This window comes from Hordeum vulgare, chromosome 5H (assembly GCF_904849725.1).
Source record: "Hordeum vulgare subsp. vulgare chromosome 5H, MorexV3_pseudomolecules_assembly, whole genome shotgun sequence".
NCBI lineage: Eukaryota > Viridiplantae > Streptophyta > Magnoliopsida > Poales > Poaceae > Hordeum > Hordeum vulgare.
Window position 1 is genome coordinate 474,094,390 of NC_058522.1, and position 14,766 is coordinate 474,109,155.

A 14,766-nucleotide genomic window follows, 5' to 3' on the forward strand; every position below is an offset into this window, starting at 1 on the left:
CGGCTTGCTAGCTTTCAGTACAAGCGAGCCTTTCCTCATGCCCCCTTCATCCAGGCTCTTATTAATCATGTTGCTGATTTCTCTGTTGCTATCACTCACACAAATCGCAAGTGGGTCATTCCCGCTCACATGGCAGATAACTATGCTCCCAAGAAAGCCCCATCCTCCAGATCCACTCGCCGCACTGCTGCCCGGTCAGCCACCCCCTCATCTAGCTCCGCTCCGCTCGGTCGCATTGCCAAATTCCTTGGCAAGGCACATTCTGCTATGATGAAGGCCGTCTCATTCCAGTGTGGTCAAACCCATGATGTGGTTTCTCGCTTAGTCTCCTCCAAGAATGCCCTCAAGGCTCGTCTGAGAGCCTCGGGCGCTCTTGATGTGAGTGATGATGAGGCTCCTCCTGCTGCTCTTCCTTCTGACTTTGGCTTCCCATCTGGTCCGGAGTGGGCTGATTTCCTTGACGAGGCTGGTGGAAGTGGTCTGCCTGATGATGAGGATGATGATGTTGAGGATGATGCCTGATTAATGATGATATTGATGAGGGTGATCCTTGAGAATGTGATAGCATTGCCGGTTTTCCCTCCTTTTTGGTCCTTGATGCCAAAGGGGGAGAACATTATCTTAACTTAGTTTTCGATTTTAGTTCCTCTCACAATGTATGGTATGATGTATTATGTCGAACTTAATGATGTATCATCATGTAACGATACTTATGGATGGTGTGCTATGCCATCACCTATGGATGATGTATTGTTGAACTATCATGTGGAGTTTTATGTTATCCTATTGATTCATATGATATGCTATGTATTGTTGAACTATTATGTATCATGTATTATCTTCAATGCACACATTAAGGGGGAGCTCCCACACTTACCTATTTTACTATGCATGTAATAAGGGGGAGCTTCATAAGCATCGTAACAAAACTCTCCTAAGCCACACATGTCTATTACTATTGCTGAGAGCTATATGTATGTTGTCATCAACTACCAAAAAGGGGGAGATTGAAAGTGCAGTCATGCCCTTAATCATGTTTTGGTGTTGCTGACAACACACATATAGATAATTAATCACTAACCCTTTTTAAGCTACTGTGAATGATCATGTGTTGATAACGACAAGCTCATGTGCTAACAAGGACAAGATCAAGATAAGCATTCCTGAATCAAGATAAGCATTCCTAAGCACTACATGATTGATCCTTGTGGATGTTCACATGGTGGACAAATGAAGATAAATATATAAGCTAGGCTTTCCACATTGTGTATGGGAGAGCTACTTGAAGACTTCATCATGTCTTGCTTTCAACATTGAGCCAAGAAGAAACAACAACATCAAGCTCAAGTGAAAGGGCTAACTCAAGGTATCAGTTACTTTGATGTTAGCGGTGCGGAGTGATGATCAGCGAATAAAAGTACACACTCAAGTATGGATCATCGGTATCCATTTTACAATTCTTGAGTCTTTAGGGATCCCGCACTATTAAGAGGGGATCACAGGTTTTTGTGATGAACTTGCTCAAACTAGATATTCACTATCCTACTCAATACCACATATTCTCTACTCTGCTCCTATCTCAGAACAGGTCTATTGCCTCGGACTTCCGGCTCCCTCCGGACGTCCGTGGGCCGGACGACCGGCAGGCTTCGGAAATCCGGAGCCCTCCACCAGAAGAAATTGAGTTCTATAACTCGGATTTCCGGCTCCCTCCGGACATCCGAGCGCCGGACGTCCGACCAGCTTCGGAAATCCGGAGCCCTGCACCAGAACAACATAAGCTCTATAACTCGGATTTCCGGCTCCCTCCAGACGTCCGAGGCCCGGACGTCTGTCCCCTTTCGGAAATCCGGAACCTCCCACCAGAAGAAGTTGAGTCGAATAACTCGGATTTCCGGTCTTCTCCGGACGTCCGGTCGCTGTTCATTTCACAGGGGTTCCAGTCATATCTACAGCCCTCGGACATACGACCCCTGTCGGATGTCCGACCCCTCGCGGACACCCGGACTTCCGGCAACTGTCGGACGTCCGGACCCTGTGTGACTTAAAGTGTCCCCAACGGCTGTTTTACACTCCCCACTATATATACCCCTCTCCCACTTCGTGAGAGTGTGCCCAACACAGCCACATCCTCATAAGAACACATTTCCACCTCACACACATTTGCTCACATCAAATCTTAGATCCCAAGAGCATTTGTGAGCCCATTTGAGAGTTGTTCCAATCAAAAGATAGATCGTCTCCCTCTCCTTCTCTCAACCCAAGCTATTTGAGATTTGAGCAAGTTTTGAGCATTTCCCGTGATCTTGTTACTCTTGGAGGTTGGAGACTCCTAGGCGGTAGGAGTTCTTCGGAGAGGAATCAATCCGTGTGATTACCCCCGGAAAAGTTTGTGAGGGTTTGGAAGCCACCTCAAAGGCTTACCACTAGTGGTTGAGAAACGCCTTCGTGGTGTTATCTCAAAGGGAGAATAGGGTGAGCCTTCGTGGCGTTGGTGTGCCTTCGTGGTAACATCCACCTCTCTAACGGTGACTAGCTTCCCTCCAAGGAAGTGAACATCGGGATACATCTTCGTCTCAGTGACCTTGGTTATCCTTAACCCTAACTCCTTACTTGTGGTTTACTTGTGTTACTTGAGCATACATACATTGCATATTGTTTGTGCTCATTATATTGTGTTGGCTATTTCTTGTACAAGATTAATCATTCAAGCATACCTTCTATATCCACACGTTCATACTTGCAGCTTTTGATATATCGTGTGATATAGTGTGATCTAGTATCTTGTGTTGTTCACCTACTTGTCGTGTGATATAGCTCAAGTAAGTTTGTGTAACTTACTTGGGCTTGTTAGTAACTGTATTGTGTCCATCTTGGTAGATCGTGTTGTTGATACACGTTGCAGTGCCTAGTGCATTTAGGATTTGTGCTTGACAAGTACCCTCTTAGTTTATTTCCGCATTAGTTTCAAGCCAAATCCAAAGAAGTTTTTAAATAGCCTATTCACCCCCCCCCCTCTAGGCGTCATCGAGGTCTTTTCAACTTCCTTACCAGCAGGAACCAACGGAGCGCTCGGGTTGCCCTTTGTTTGTCGTTGTTCGCTAGTCCTGGTGGTATTCTGCTCAGACCTCATACGGTTAGGTCCATCAGCATGCAACCAATCTCCAAACTTCAGTTTCTTCTGATCATGAATACCAGAGCCACACTCCTTATGATCATGTCCAATCAGACCACAGAATTTACAAAAACGAGCCGGCTTTTCATATCGAACCAGAAAGACTTGTCTCTCCCGAGCTCTGACAACGCTTACGAACTTTGTAAGCGGCAGCTTAATGTCATGGTTAACCCTAACCCGAACATAGTCTCCACGGGTGTTGCCGTTCAACCTCATCTCCAGGATTTCGCCCGCCCCCTTGAGGAGCCTCTCCATGATCCCATGCTTGCAGTACGGATCCGGTAACTTGTGTATCTGGAGCTAAATCGGCATGTGATCAAAGACCACCTCATCCGCTTTGGTGAAGCCATCATACGAACACATTAGGACCGCCATGTTGCGAAAGAGCCAGGGCCCTTGCTTCATCATCCTCTCCTAGTCCCCAAGGCATGACGCCTGGACAACGAATCTATTGGGGCCAACCGGGCGGAACCGAACTGGCTGCGCCGGATTCCAGGTCGCCCTCATATCCTGATAGAAGGCCGCCGGAGAGAAGGTTTTGTCGGTGTGAACCCTAGCTAGGGCTAACCACCGTACGCTTTCCTTAATGCAGGGATCCTCTTCATCAATCTCCACATCGTTGAATTCCTCGCTGTTCAGATCTAGCTGATCGAAGAAGTCCTCCAGGACGGGATTGGCGGCCGCCGAGGCGCCGCCGCTCGTGCCGGAGTTGGCATCCGAAGGGGAAGCCATCCGGGCGCGGGCTAGGGATCCGGGCTGACGGAGAGAACACCGATCGGGACAGAGTATAGGTGGGGGGAACTCGGGGCGATCAGATCGCCATCGAGGAGGAAAACCCTAGGCGCGAGCGTAGGGGAGTTTTCGTACTAAATCCAAGAGTTGTAATAAACTAGTGCCATTGATATTACTCTTTAAGAATAAATATAATGAAAAATAATCTTCCACACAACTTTGCATTAGAATTTCACTTTTCTAGTATTCAGACAACTATCATATAATAGTGTAATTTTCGCACATATTACATGGTGTTTGTGTGTATACATTTACGCTCATCCAATATCACAAAAATATCTTCAAAAGATTAAATTAAAACCAACTAGGAACAAAAAGAAATAACAAAAGGAGAACGCATAAAAACCAGAAAAACAGAAGAAAGAAATGACAAAGGGAAAGATGGATGAAATGTGCGGTACAGGTAATGTGCTTACGTCCAGTAGCAAATCGATTGACCCAAATATGTGGCCGGTAAAAAACAACAGCCCAAACAAACTCACAAGACGATCATAAAAAAAGACACAAGACGAATCTTAGAGCAAGATTCAACGACCAAGAAATTGACTGATCCACATTGGGAATTCAGGCGACTTATATATAGTAAAGTGTTTATATATGACAAAAATATACTGTTGAATTTGTGTTAAAAAAGTTTTAACTATATAATTTTCAAATCATCAAAATATATAGTATTGAGACCATCTCCAACAACTCGAGGATGCGCCGCGCTAAAAAAAAGAGCGCCAAAATAGCGGTTTAGCGTGCGTGCTAACTTTTTACGCTGCAAAATTTAACGCTCTGCAGTAGCGCTTCAACGGACATGATAAAAATACAGCATGCACGTCCAAACATACATAAAATAAAATCAATAAAAATTGCTCATCGACAAACATAAAATTCAAATTCAAACTGGAAAGAAAATTCATGTTCATAAAATATGCTAATAAAATAACCTAGACTACTCCTCCTCATCCTAGGTGGTGTAGTACCAACTCGTCCTTCCACCGAGGATCGTCCGAGTCCCAACTCGTTTCCGGATTGTCTATCTGAAAAATCATCAATGCCTTGCTTTTACGCTTGTCCTGACGACGCGCAATTCGCTAAACCCTCTTTTGGGTCCATAACTCCTTCTCAGTGACTACATCCTCCAAAAGGCACCCACCACTCCGCCATGACGGCCTTGTCCTTCCTGGTGATCATAAGGAGGAGCTCCCGATTGTGCTGGACAGGGGGTCCTCCTCGGTGACCAGACGCGGGGAAAGCGCGACATCCTGCGCCTGCTCACGCGTGAATACATTGTTGAAGTTCATCTGCGTCCGAAGCCGTTCAGGCGCCGTGCCGCCACGTCGTATGCACGGACAACCTTGTAAATGGTGTTGAACGTGCCAAATCTGAGACGTGTGTCACCGGAGCGGATCTTCATGTAAAACACGCCGGAGGGACGGGCATGGACGCTACGATAGCCTGAGTTGTTCCAGGACACGGCGGCATGGCGAGGGGCTACGAAACACCGATACGACGACACTGATATGGCGATACGGGTACGACGATTTCTAAAAATAACAATACGACGATACGTCAAACATATATAAATAATAATAAAATAACATATAGTAAAAACTAACATAATAAAATGTATGAAATAAGAACAAAATGCCGCATCATTTGTCGTTTAATTGATTTCATACCTTGGTGTTTCCATTCTAAAAATCGCACTATCATGTTGCCTAATTGATTCCATACCAATCGCCGAGGGGTGGCAGCGACGGGGAAGAAGGCGCGACAGCGACAGGGCGCGGCGACGGAACGCGGTTGGTAATGTGTGGGAGTGAACGGTGGCGGCTGGTAATCCCGCGCGCTGACGGACGCACGTTAAAATTACGGCGCGGGGAAAAATTAACGGGTAGTCGTTTCGTGCGTCTTCTGGAATGCGTCCTGCGGCCACTCGCGCGTTAAAACCGTGTTTTTACCACGCGCGTCATCGGAGATGCTCTGACATAATTGGACTTTGCTAGACGTACGGACTTTTACGGGAGATTTATAGACTGCTTAACATCGATTTGCCGGGGAGTGATTAAGGTGCACAGCCACCGGTAAAATTCAGGGGAGGGGCCAATTAAAAGAACGCATAGTCCCCAGTCCGTAAAAACTCTGTAAAATGTATCCGTACGGCACTATTGGACATAATTTATGATCAAAGTTGATTTATGGAATCCGTGCGCGCTATTAATGCAATGTTTGATGACGTGGCTTCTAGTGTATGCAGTTGTGTCCACATCCCCGTATTGCTTTGCTTTCTAGCCATCGCCGGAGCAGATTTCCTGCTTGATACTGGTGACAAGCCAAAGATAGGATGGACTGGAAGTCCACAACGATGGCGAGTTAGCGACCAAAGGAAGAAGACGACGGATTTGTCCTGTCCTGAGTCATGCACATCTCGAGTTCACGGTCTGGAACAACTCGTCTCTTGCATCTGCACGGACAAAGAATGCCGCGCTCCACGGTGCAGCTGTGCTCTGCTTGACCCGAAGCTCCAGGCCATGGAGTCCCAAGAAAAACCAGCGGTCGCGCCGAGAAGCTACTGGCGGTGGAGCAAGGATGACTTCTTCCCGGAGCCGTCGTTCGCGAGCTGGGGCGCGTACCGGGGGGCGCTGGCCGCGACGCCCGCGCGGCTCAGGGACCGCCTCCTCGCCGGCCGCTCCACCGACGCCGCGGAGCTCGGCGCGATGCGGCGCCGGAGCGAGAACGAGATGCGCCGCTGCCTCACGTGGTGGGACCTCACGTGGCTCGGCTTCGGCTGCCACCTCGGCGCCGGCATCTTCGTGCTCACCGGCCAGGAGGCGCGCGACCACGCTGGGCCCGCCGTCGTGCTGTCCTACGCGGTGGCCGGCATCTCAGCCATGCTCTCCGTGCTCATCTACGCTGAATTCGCCGTCGAGATTCCCGTGGCCGGCGGCTCCTTCGCGTACCTCCGCGTCGAGCTGGGTGACGTCGCGGCTTTCGTCGCGGCCGCTAACCTCATCCTCGAGACCGTCATCGGCACGGCCGCGGTGGCGCGCGCCTGGACGTCGTACCTCGCGTCGCTCTTCAACATGCCGGTGAGCGCGCTCCGCGTGCACGTGCCGTCGCTCGGTGACGGGTACAACGAGCTGGACCCCATCGCGTCGGCGGTGATCTTGGCCACGGCGATCATGGCCATGCTGAGCACCAAGGGCAGCTCCCGCTTCAACTGGGTGGCATCAACGGTGCACCTGCTCGTGATAGCGTTCATCATCGTGGCCGGGTTCATCCACGCGAAGCCGAGCAACCTGACCCCGTTCGTGCCGTACGGCGTGCCGGGCGTGTTCCGGTCGGCGGCGGTCGTCTACTTCGCGTACGGCGGCTTCGATAGCATCGCCAACATGGCGGAGGAGACCAAGAACCCGTCCAGGGACATCCCGCTGGGTCTGATCGGGTCCATGTCGGTGATCACGGGCATCTACTGCACGATGGCGCTGGCTCTGACCATGATGCAGCCGTACACGGCGATCGACCGGAGCGCGGCGTACTCGGTGGCGTTCGGCGCGCTGGGGATGCGGTGGATGCAGTACGTGGTGGCGGTGGGCGCACTCAAGGGGATGACGACGGTGCTATTAGTCGGGGCACTGGGGAACGCGCGGTACGCGACCCACATCGCCCGCAGCCACATCATCCCGCCGGTGTTCGCGCTGGTGCACCCGAAGACCGGCATGCCGGTGCACGCCACGGCGCTCATCACCGCCGCCAGCGCCTGCGTCGCCTTCTTCTCCAGCCTCGACGTGCTCGCCAGCCTCCTCTCAATCAGCACGCTCTTCATCTTCGTCATGATAGCCAGCGCGCTCCTCGTCCGGCGGTACCATGCCAGGGGCGTGACGAGCCAGGCGCACGCGCGGCGGCTCGCGGCGCTCGTGCTGGGGGTCATCGGCTCGTCGGCGGGCATCGCGGCATGCTGGGGCGCGGCGCCGGAGCGGTGGGAAGGCTACGCCGCCCTGGTGCCGGTGTGGGCTGCGGCGACGCTCGGCATCCAGCTGCTGGTGCCCGTGGCCCGCACGCCCAGGCAATGGGGCGTGCCGCTCGGGCCGTGGCTGCCTTCGCTCTCCATCGCCACGAACATCTTCCTCATGGGCTCCCTCGGCGCGCAGGCGTTCGTTCGCTTCGGCGTGTGCACCGCCGTCATGTTGCTCTACTACGTGCTCGTCGGCTTGCACGCGACGTACGACGTCGCGCACGAGGAGGTGGAGGAGCAAGGGGTGGGCTACGGCGACCACGCTGCGGCTGATGAGAAGGCGGCGGCGGCGGCGGCGGCGGGAGCGGAGGCTGCCACCGACGTGGAGAAGTCTGGCGTCGGAGCTGCTGGCCGCTAAGATGTGGCTGGATTTGGTCCGCCTCGATCTGGGTCACCGTGATAGAGAATGTACTGTTTGACATAGACATAGCACTGCTTCACAACGAATATGCAAAATTTACAGCAAAATAAGTAAGTGGCTACTACTTCATCCGTTTTTTAATATAAATCTTTTAGAAAGTTTTATTAGAAAGACTGAATATGAATGTATATAGATATATTTTAAAATACAGACTCATTTATTTCTCTTATATGTAGTTTTTTATTGAAATCTTAAAAAAATTATATTTAAAAACAAAGGGAGTACGTCGTGGCATTTCCATTAGCACGTTAGCTTAGCTATATATGTCAAGTCATCTACTCCCACCGTTTCTAAATATAAGTCTTTGTAGAGATTTCACTAATGAACTATATATGAATGTATATAGACATATTTTAGAGTATACATTCAATCATTTTGTTCCGTATGTAGACACCTAGTAAAATCGCTTAAAAGAATTATATTTAGGAACGGTGGGAGTAGATTTTAAATTTGGATTAGCAATTTCCTGGTCGTTCATATTAGCACGAAGATGTATATTGTTTTCACAAAACCCTATTCGCTGCTCAATGCGGTGAACCGTCGCCAGCATCGCCCAAATTTTCCTTTTTTCTTTCACAAAAAATGTTCGCATCTAACATAATTCATTAAAAATTTAGAAACATATTCTTGTTTGCAAATTTTGTTTGGAAATTACAACAAATCTTCCGAAATTCCAAAAAAATAAATTAGAAAAAATGGTCACTTATTGTCAAAAATTGTTTGGAAATGCGAAAAAAATGTAATTTGAAAATATTTATTGTAGTTTCGTAAAATATTACCATTTTAAAATATTGTTCACAACTTCAAAAAATGTGTATTGTTTCAAAATTTGGTCACTTTTCAAAAAAAATCTCCAATGCTCGTTCGAAACTTCAAAATTGTTCGAATGTTTCAATAATTGTTCCTATCTTAATACAAATCATGTATTCAAAAAACATTTGGGTTTTCAAAAAAATATATTTTCAAATTGTTCTTGGTTTCAAATTTTGTTCTTCAAATAGGAAAATAAATTGCGCTTTCAAAAAATGTTCATGCTTACAAAAATAGTTTGAAAATGATAATTTGTTTGATGTGTTCAAACATTGTTGGATTTTCAAATGTTATTGATGTTTGAAAAAAAAATCCAAGACACGTCCAAAGAACTTAAGTGTTCGGATCTAACACTACGATCAGTTCTTAATGATTCGACACTCTCAATGTAGACATATGATCTATAATTCTTATGCTTGGCAACGCACCCTCAAACTAGAGAGATCACGTGTTCGACCCAAGTTGTGATATTTTTCAACGACATTTTTATGGCATCGTTGCACGCAATTTGGACAGCATGATTGGAGCTAGTGCGTCTGTCACGACCCTATTTGACGCAAAGAGTTCCCATTGTTTTGTGCACGGAATAATTTACCGATCTCTATTTTGGGTCAGTCAATTCCTTAAAGGGTTGACTTCCATTCCTCCCTCCTTTGTTTTTATGTGGGTTTGCTTTTCCTTTTTTACCTTTCTCTATTAGTTGATTTTTATTTTTATTCAATGGATACTTTTGAAATGTTGGATGAGTGTAAATGAATACACCCAAATACTATACAATATGTGTGCAAAGTGCACGTTTATTCTTTACATTGTACAAAAAGTACGATTACGGTGCAAAGTTGTGTGCATTTTTTTTCAATTTCTCATTTCTATTTTATTTTGATTTGGTTTTGTTTATTATTCATTTTCTTAATTAAAGAAGGGTAATAACAATGCGACTATTACATATTTATTCCTGCATATTTTTTAGAAAAGCGCAATTTTTGTGTATTTTGTGTGCACATTTTATCTTTGTTTCTCTTAGATTTTTTTTTTTCATTTTTTTCTTCTTAATAGGTAATACCAAGGTCGTTCCTTATTTTCTTCTTATAAAATTTCATTTTCTTTTATTTTTTGGCTTCAATATCACTTTCTTTATTCTTAAAGAGTAATCCAAAATCACCAATTCATTCTTTCTTACAAAACTTTATGATTTCTTTTTGCTTCTGCTGAAAGGGTAATAACAATGCCACGAATTCATCCTTTCTTAAAACTACATTATTTTTAGTTAGTTTGAGTTTTTATTTAATTTTACTCTTGTTAAGGAGTAATGCAAATGTCACTAGTCACTCTTACTTAGAAATCTTCTTTAATTTGGCTGTATTTTAGTTTAAATATTATTTCCATTCTTCTTGAAGGGTAATACCAATGGCACTAATTCATTTCGTCCTAAGAAACTTCTTTTTTTTGCGGAACTTTCATTATTATATTCTTATTCTTGTAAATTATATTAAAATACATTTTTTTTGTAATTTGTGTGTGAATTTTGACATTGTTTGTTTCCATTAGTTCTCACTTTCTTCCTTCTTAAAGGATAATACATATGCCACTAATTTATTGTTCCTTAAAAACTTCAAATTCTGTTTTTGTTTTAGTTTATATTTCATTGCTTTCTTATTTCTTTCTTCTTAAAGTGTAATACAAATTCCACCAATTCATTATTCCTTATAAAACTTCTTTATTTTGTTTTTTTAGTTTATATCTCATGTTTCCTTCTTCTTTGAGGGTAGTACCAATGTCACTAATTCGTAGAAACTTCATTTTTTGCGAAAATTCTACTATTTTATCTTATTCTTCCAAAGTACTAAAAACAACAAATTATAATTTTAGTTCTAATAAATTGGCATTGGTGAACACCTTAAAAAATGAATGAACAATAAGAAAACCAAAAAAGAAAGTTTCTAAGGAAGAATGAATTAGTCGCATTTGTTATACCACACAAGAAGAAAGATATATATAGAAAGTATATTCATCACTCAGGGTGCAGAATAAGTTATTCTTCACTTGGGATAATCTTACGACCAATTTCAAAATACATTACGTTTGTAATACAAATAGTTACATTTATATAGATTTACTACGTAAAATTTGACATAAGAAAAAACAAAAATACAGGTCACAAGGCGAGAAAAAAATGCATTTTATGTATATTTTACACTATTTTTTTGTTTGAAATTTTCCATGACATAAAATATTTTTTATGGTGATTATATATTTTCTTACAATCTATTTTTACGTATGAAATAAGAAAAAATTTACGAAACGTAAAATATGGTGCATTGATGTTAAAATTGAGGGGAGTGAAGAATAATTATTCCTCACCCAGGGTGACGAATAGTCAATCTGTATAAAATTGTATTTTCCAAATGTTCGGATTTCTACATCACATTCGAGTGCTCTCGATGCCATGTCCAACAATTATGTAGTTTGAGAGGTGATCTTGACTAAACTGCGTTGGGAACCACTGCAAAGGAAAAAAAATACAAACATTGTCAGCTAACAACTCATTATGGGCACTAAAAGGTGTTGGAAATATGCCCTGGAGGCAATAATAAATTAGTTATTATTATATTTCTTTGTTCATGATAATCGTTTATTATCCATGCTATAATTGTATTGATTGGAAACACAGTGCATGTGTGGATACATAGACAAAACACTTCCCTAGTAGGCCTCTAGTTGACAAGCTCGTTGATCAAAGATGGTCAAGGTTTCCTGACCATAGGCAAATGTTGTCACTTGATAACGGGATCACATCATTAGCAGAATCATGTGATGGACTAGACCCAAACTAATAGACGTAGAATGTTGATCGTGTCATTTTGTTGCTATTGTTTTCTGCGGGTCAAGTATTTGTTCCTATGACCATGAGATCATATAACTCACTGACACCGGAGGAATGCTTTGTGTGTATCAAACGTCGCAACGTAACTGGGTGACTATAAAGATGCTCTACATGTATCTCCGAAGGTGTTCGTTGAGTTAGTATGGATCGAGACTGGGATTTGTCACTCCGTGTGACGGAGAGGTATCTCGGGGCCCACTCGGTAATACAACATCACACACAAGCCTTGCAAGCAATGTGACTTAGTGTAAGTTGCGGGATTTTGTATTACGGAACGAGTAAAGAGACTTGCCGGTAAACGAGATTGAAATAGGTATGCGGATACTGACGATCGAATCTCGGGCAAGTAACATACCGAAGGACAAAGGGAATGACATACGAGATTATATGAATCCTTGACACTGAGGTTCAACCGATAAGATCTTCGGAGAATATGTAGGATCCAATATGGGCATCCAGGTCCCGCTATTGGATATTGACCGAGGAGTCACTCGGGTCATGTCTACATAGTTCTCGAACCCGCAGGGTCTGCACACTTAAGGTTCGACGTTGTTTTATGCGTATTTGAGTTATATGGTTGGTTACCGAATGTTGTTCGGAGCCCCGGATGAGATCACAGACGTCACGAGGGTTTCCGGAATGGTATGGAAATGAAGATTGATATATAGGATGACTTCATTTGGTTACCGGAAGGTTTTCGGGCATTACCGGTAATGTACCGGGAATGACGAATGGGTTCCGGATCTTCACCGGGAGGGGGGATCACCCACCTGGGAGGGCCCAAGGACCTTGGGAGTGGCGCACCAAGTAGGGGGGGGTCAGCCCAAGGTTGTCTTGCGCAAGAGAAAGAAAAACCAAAAGAAGAGAAAAAAAAGGAAAGGTGGGAAAAGAGAGAAGGACTCCACCTTCCAATCCTAGTTGGACTAGGATTGGAGGAGGACTCCTCCTCCCTTGGTGGCGCAGCCCTTGGGGCTCCTTGAGCCCCAAGGCAAGCCTCCCCTCCCCTCCTCCTATATATATGGAGCAATTAGGGCTGATTTGAGACAACTTTTTCAAGGCAGCCCGACCACATACCTCCATGGTTTTACCTCTAGATCGCGTTTCTGCGGAGCTCGGGCGGAACCCTGCTGAGATTAGATCACCACCAAACCCCGGAGCGCTTACACACTGCCGGAGAACTCTTCTACCTCCCCGTCACTCTTGCTGGATCAAGGAGGCCGAGATCATCGTCGAGCTGTACGTGTGCTGAACGCGGAGGTGCCGTCCGTTCGGCACTAGATCGTGGGACGGATCGCGGGACGGTTCGCGGGGCGGATCGAGGGACGTGAGGACGTTCCACTACATCAACCGCGTTCACTAACGCTTCTGCTGTGCGATCTACAAGGGTACGTAGATCGGAAATCCCCTCTCGTAGATGGACATCACCATGATAGGTCTTCGTGCGCGTAGGAAATTTTTTGTTTCCCATGCGACGTTCCCCAATAGTGGCATCATGAGCTAGGTTCATGCGTAGATGTAATCTCGAGTAGAACACAAAAGTTTTTGTGGGCGGTGATGTGCGTTTTGCTGCCCTCCTTAGTCTTTTCTTGATTCCGCGGTATTGTTGGATTGAAGCAGCTCGGACCGACATTACTCGTACGCTTACGAGAGACTGATTTCATCGCTACGAGTAACTCCGTTGCTCAAAGATGACCGGCGAGTGTCGGTTTCTCCAACTTTAGTTGAATCGGATTTGACCGAGGAGGTCCTTGGATGAGGTTAAATAGCAATTCATATATCTCCGTTGTGGTGTTTGCGTAAGTAAGATGCGATCCTACTAAATACCCATGGTCACCACGTAAAACATGCAACAACAATTAGAGGACGTCTAACTTGTTTTTGCAGGGTATGCTTGTGATGTGATATGGCCAACGATGCAATGTGATATATTGGATGTATGAGATGATCATGTTGTAATAGTTAATATCGACTTGCACGTCGATGGTACGGCAACCGGCAGGAGCCATAGGGTTGTCTTTAAACTAACGTTTGTGCTTGCAGATGCGTTTACTATATTGCTAGGACGTAGCTTTAGTAGTAATAGCATGAGTAGCACGACAACCCCGATGGCGACACGTTGATGGAGATCATGATGATGGAGATCGTGGTGTGACGCCGGTGACAAGAAGATCATGCCGGTGCTTTGGTGATGGAGATCAAGAAGCACATGATGATGGCCATATCATGTCACTTATGAATTGCATGTGATGTTAATCCTTTATGCACCTTATCTTGCTTAGAACGACGGTAGCATTATGAGGTGATCTCTCACTAAAATTTCAAGACGAAATTGTGTTCTCCCCGATTGTGCACCGTTGCGACAGTTCTTCGTTTCGAGACACCACGTGATGATCGGGTGTGATAGACTCAACGTTCACATACAACGGGTGCAAAACAGTTGCACACGCGAAACACTCAGGTTAAGCTTGACGAGCCTAGCATGTGCAGACATGGCCTCGGAACACATGAGACCGAATGGTCGAGCATGAATCGTATAATTGACATGATTAGCATAGAGATGCTTACCACTGAAACTATTCTCAACTCACGTGATGATCGGACTTGAGATAGTGGATTTGGATCATGTACCACTCAAATGACTAGAGAGATGTACTTTTTGAGTGGGAGTTCTTAAGTAA

The 14,766-nt window shown here is 45.3% G+C and overlaps 1 protein-coding gene across 1 annotated transcript; it reads left to right on the top strand.

The window, feature by feature from the left end:
• The first annotated feature begins 6,163 nt into the window (after nucleotides 1-6,163).
• LOC123395763 (cationic amino acid transporter 5-like) lies at nucleotides 6,164-8,475 on the top strand. The gene has a single exon (XM_045090793.1). It carries the CDS (start codon nucleotides 6,184-6,186, stop codon nucleotides 8,329-8,331), a length of 2,148 nt encoding a protein of 715 aa, XP_044946728.1. The 5' UTR covers nucleotides 6,164-6,183; the 3' UTR covers nucleotides 8,332-8,475.
• The last annotated feature ends 6,291 nt before the right edge of the window (nucleotides 8,476-14,766 follow it).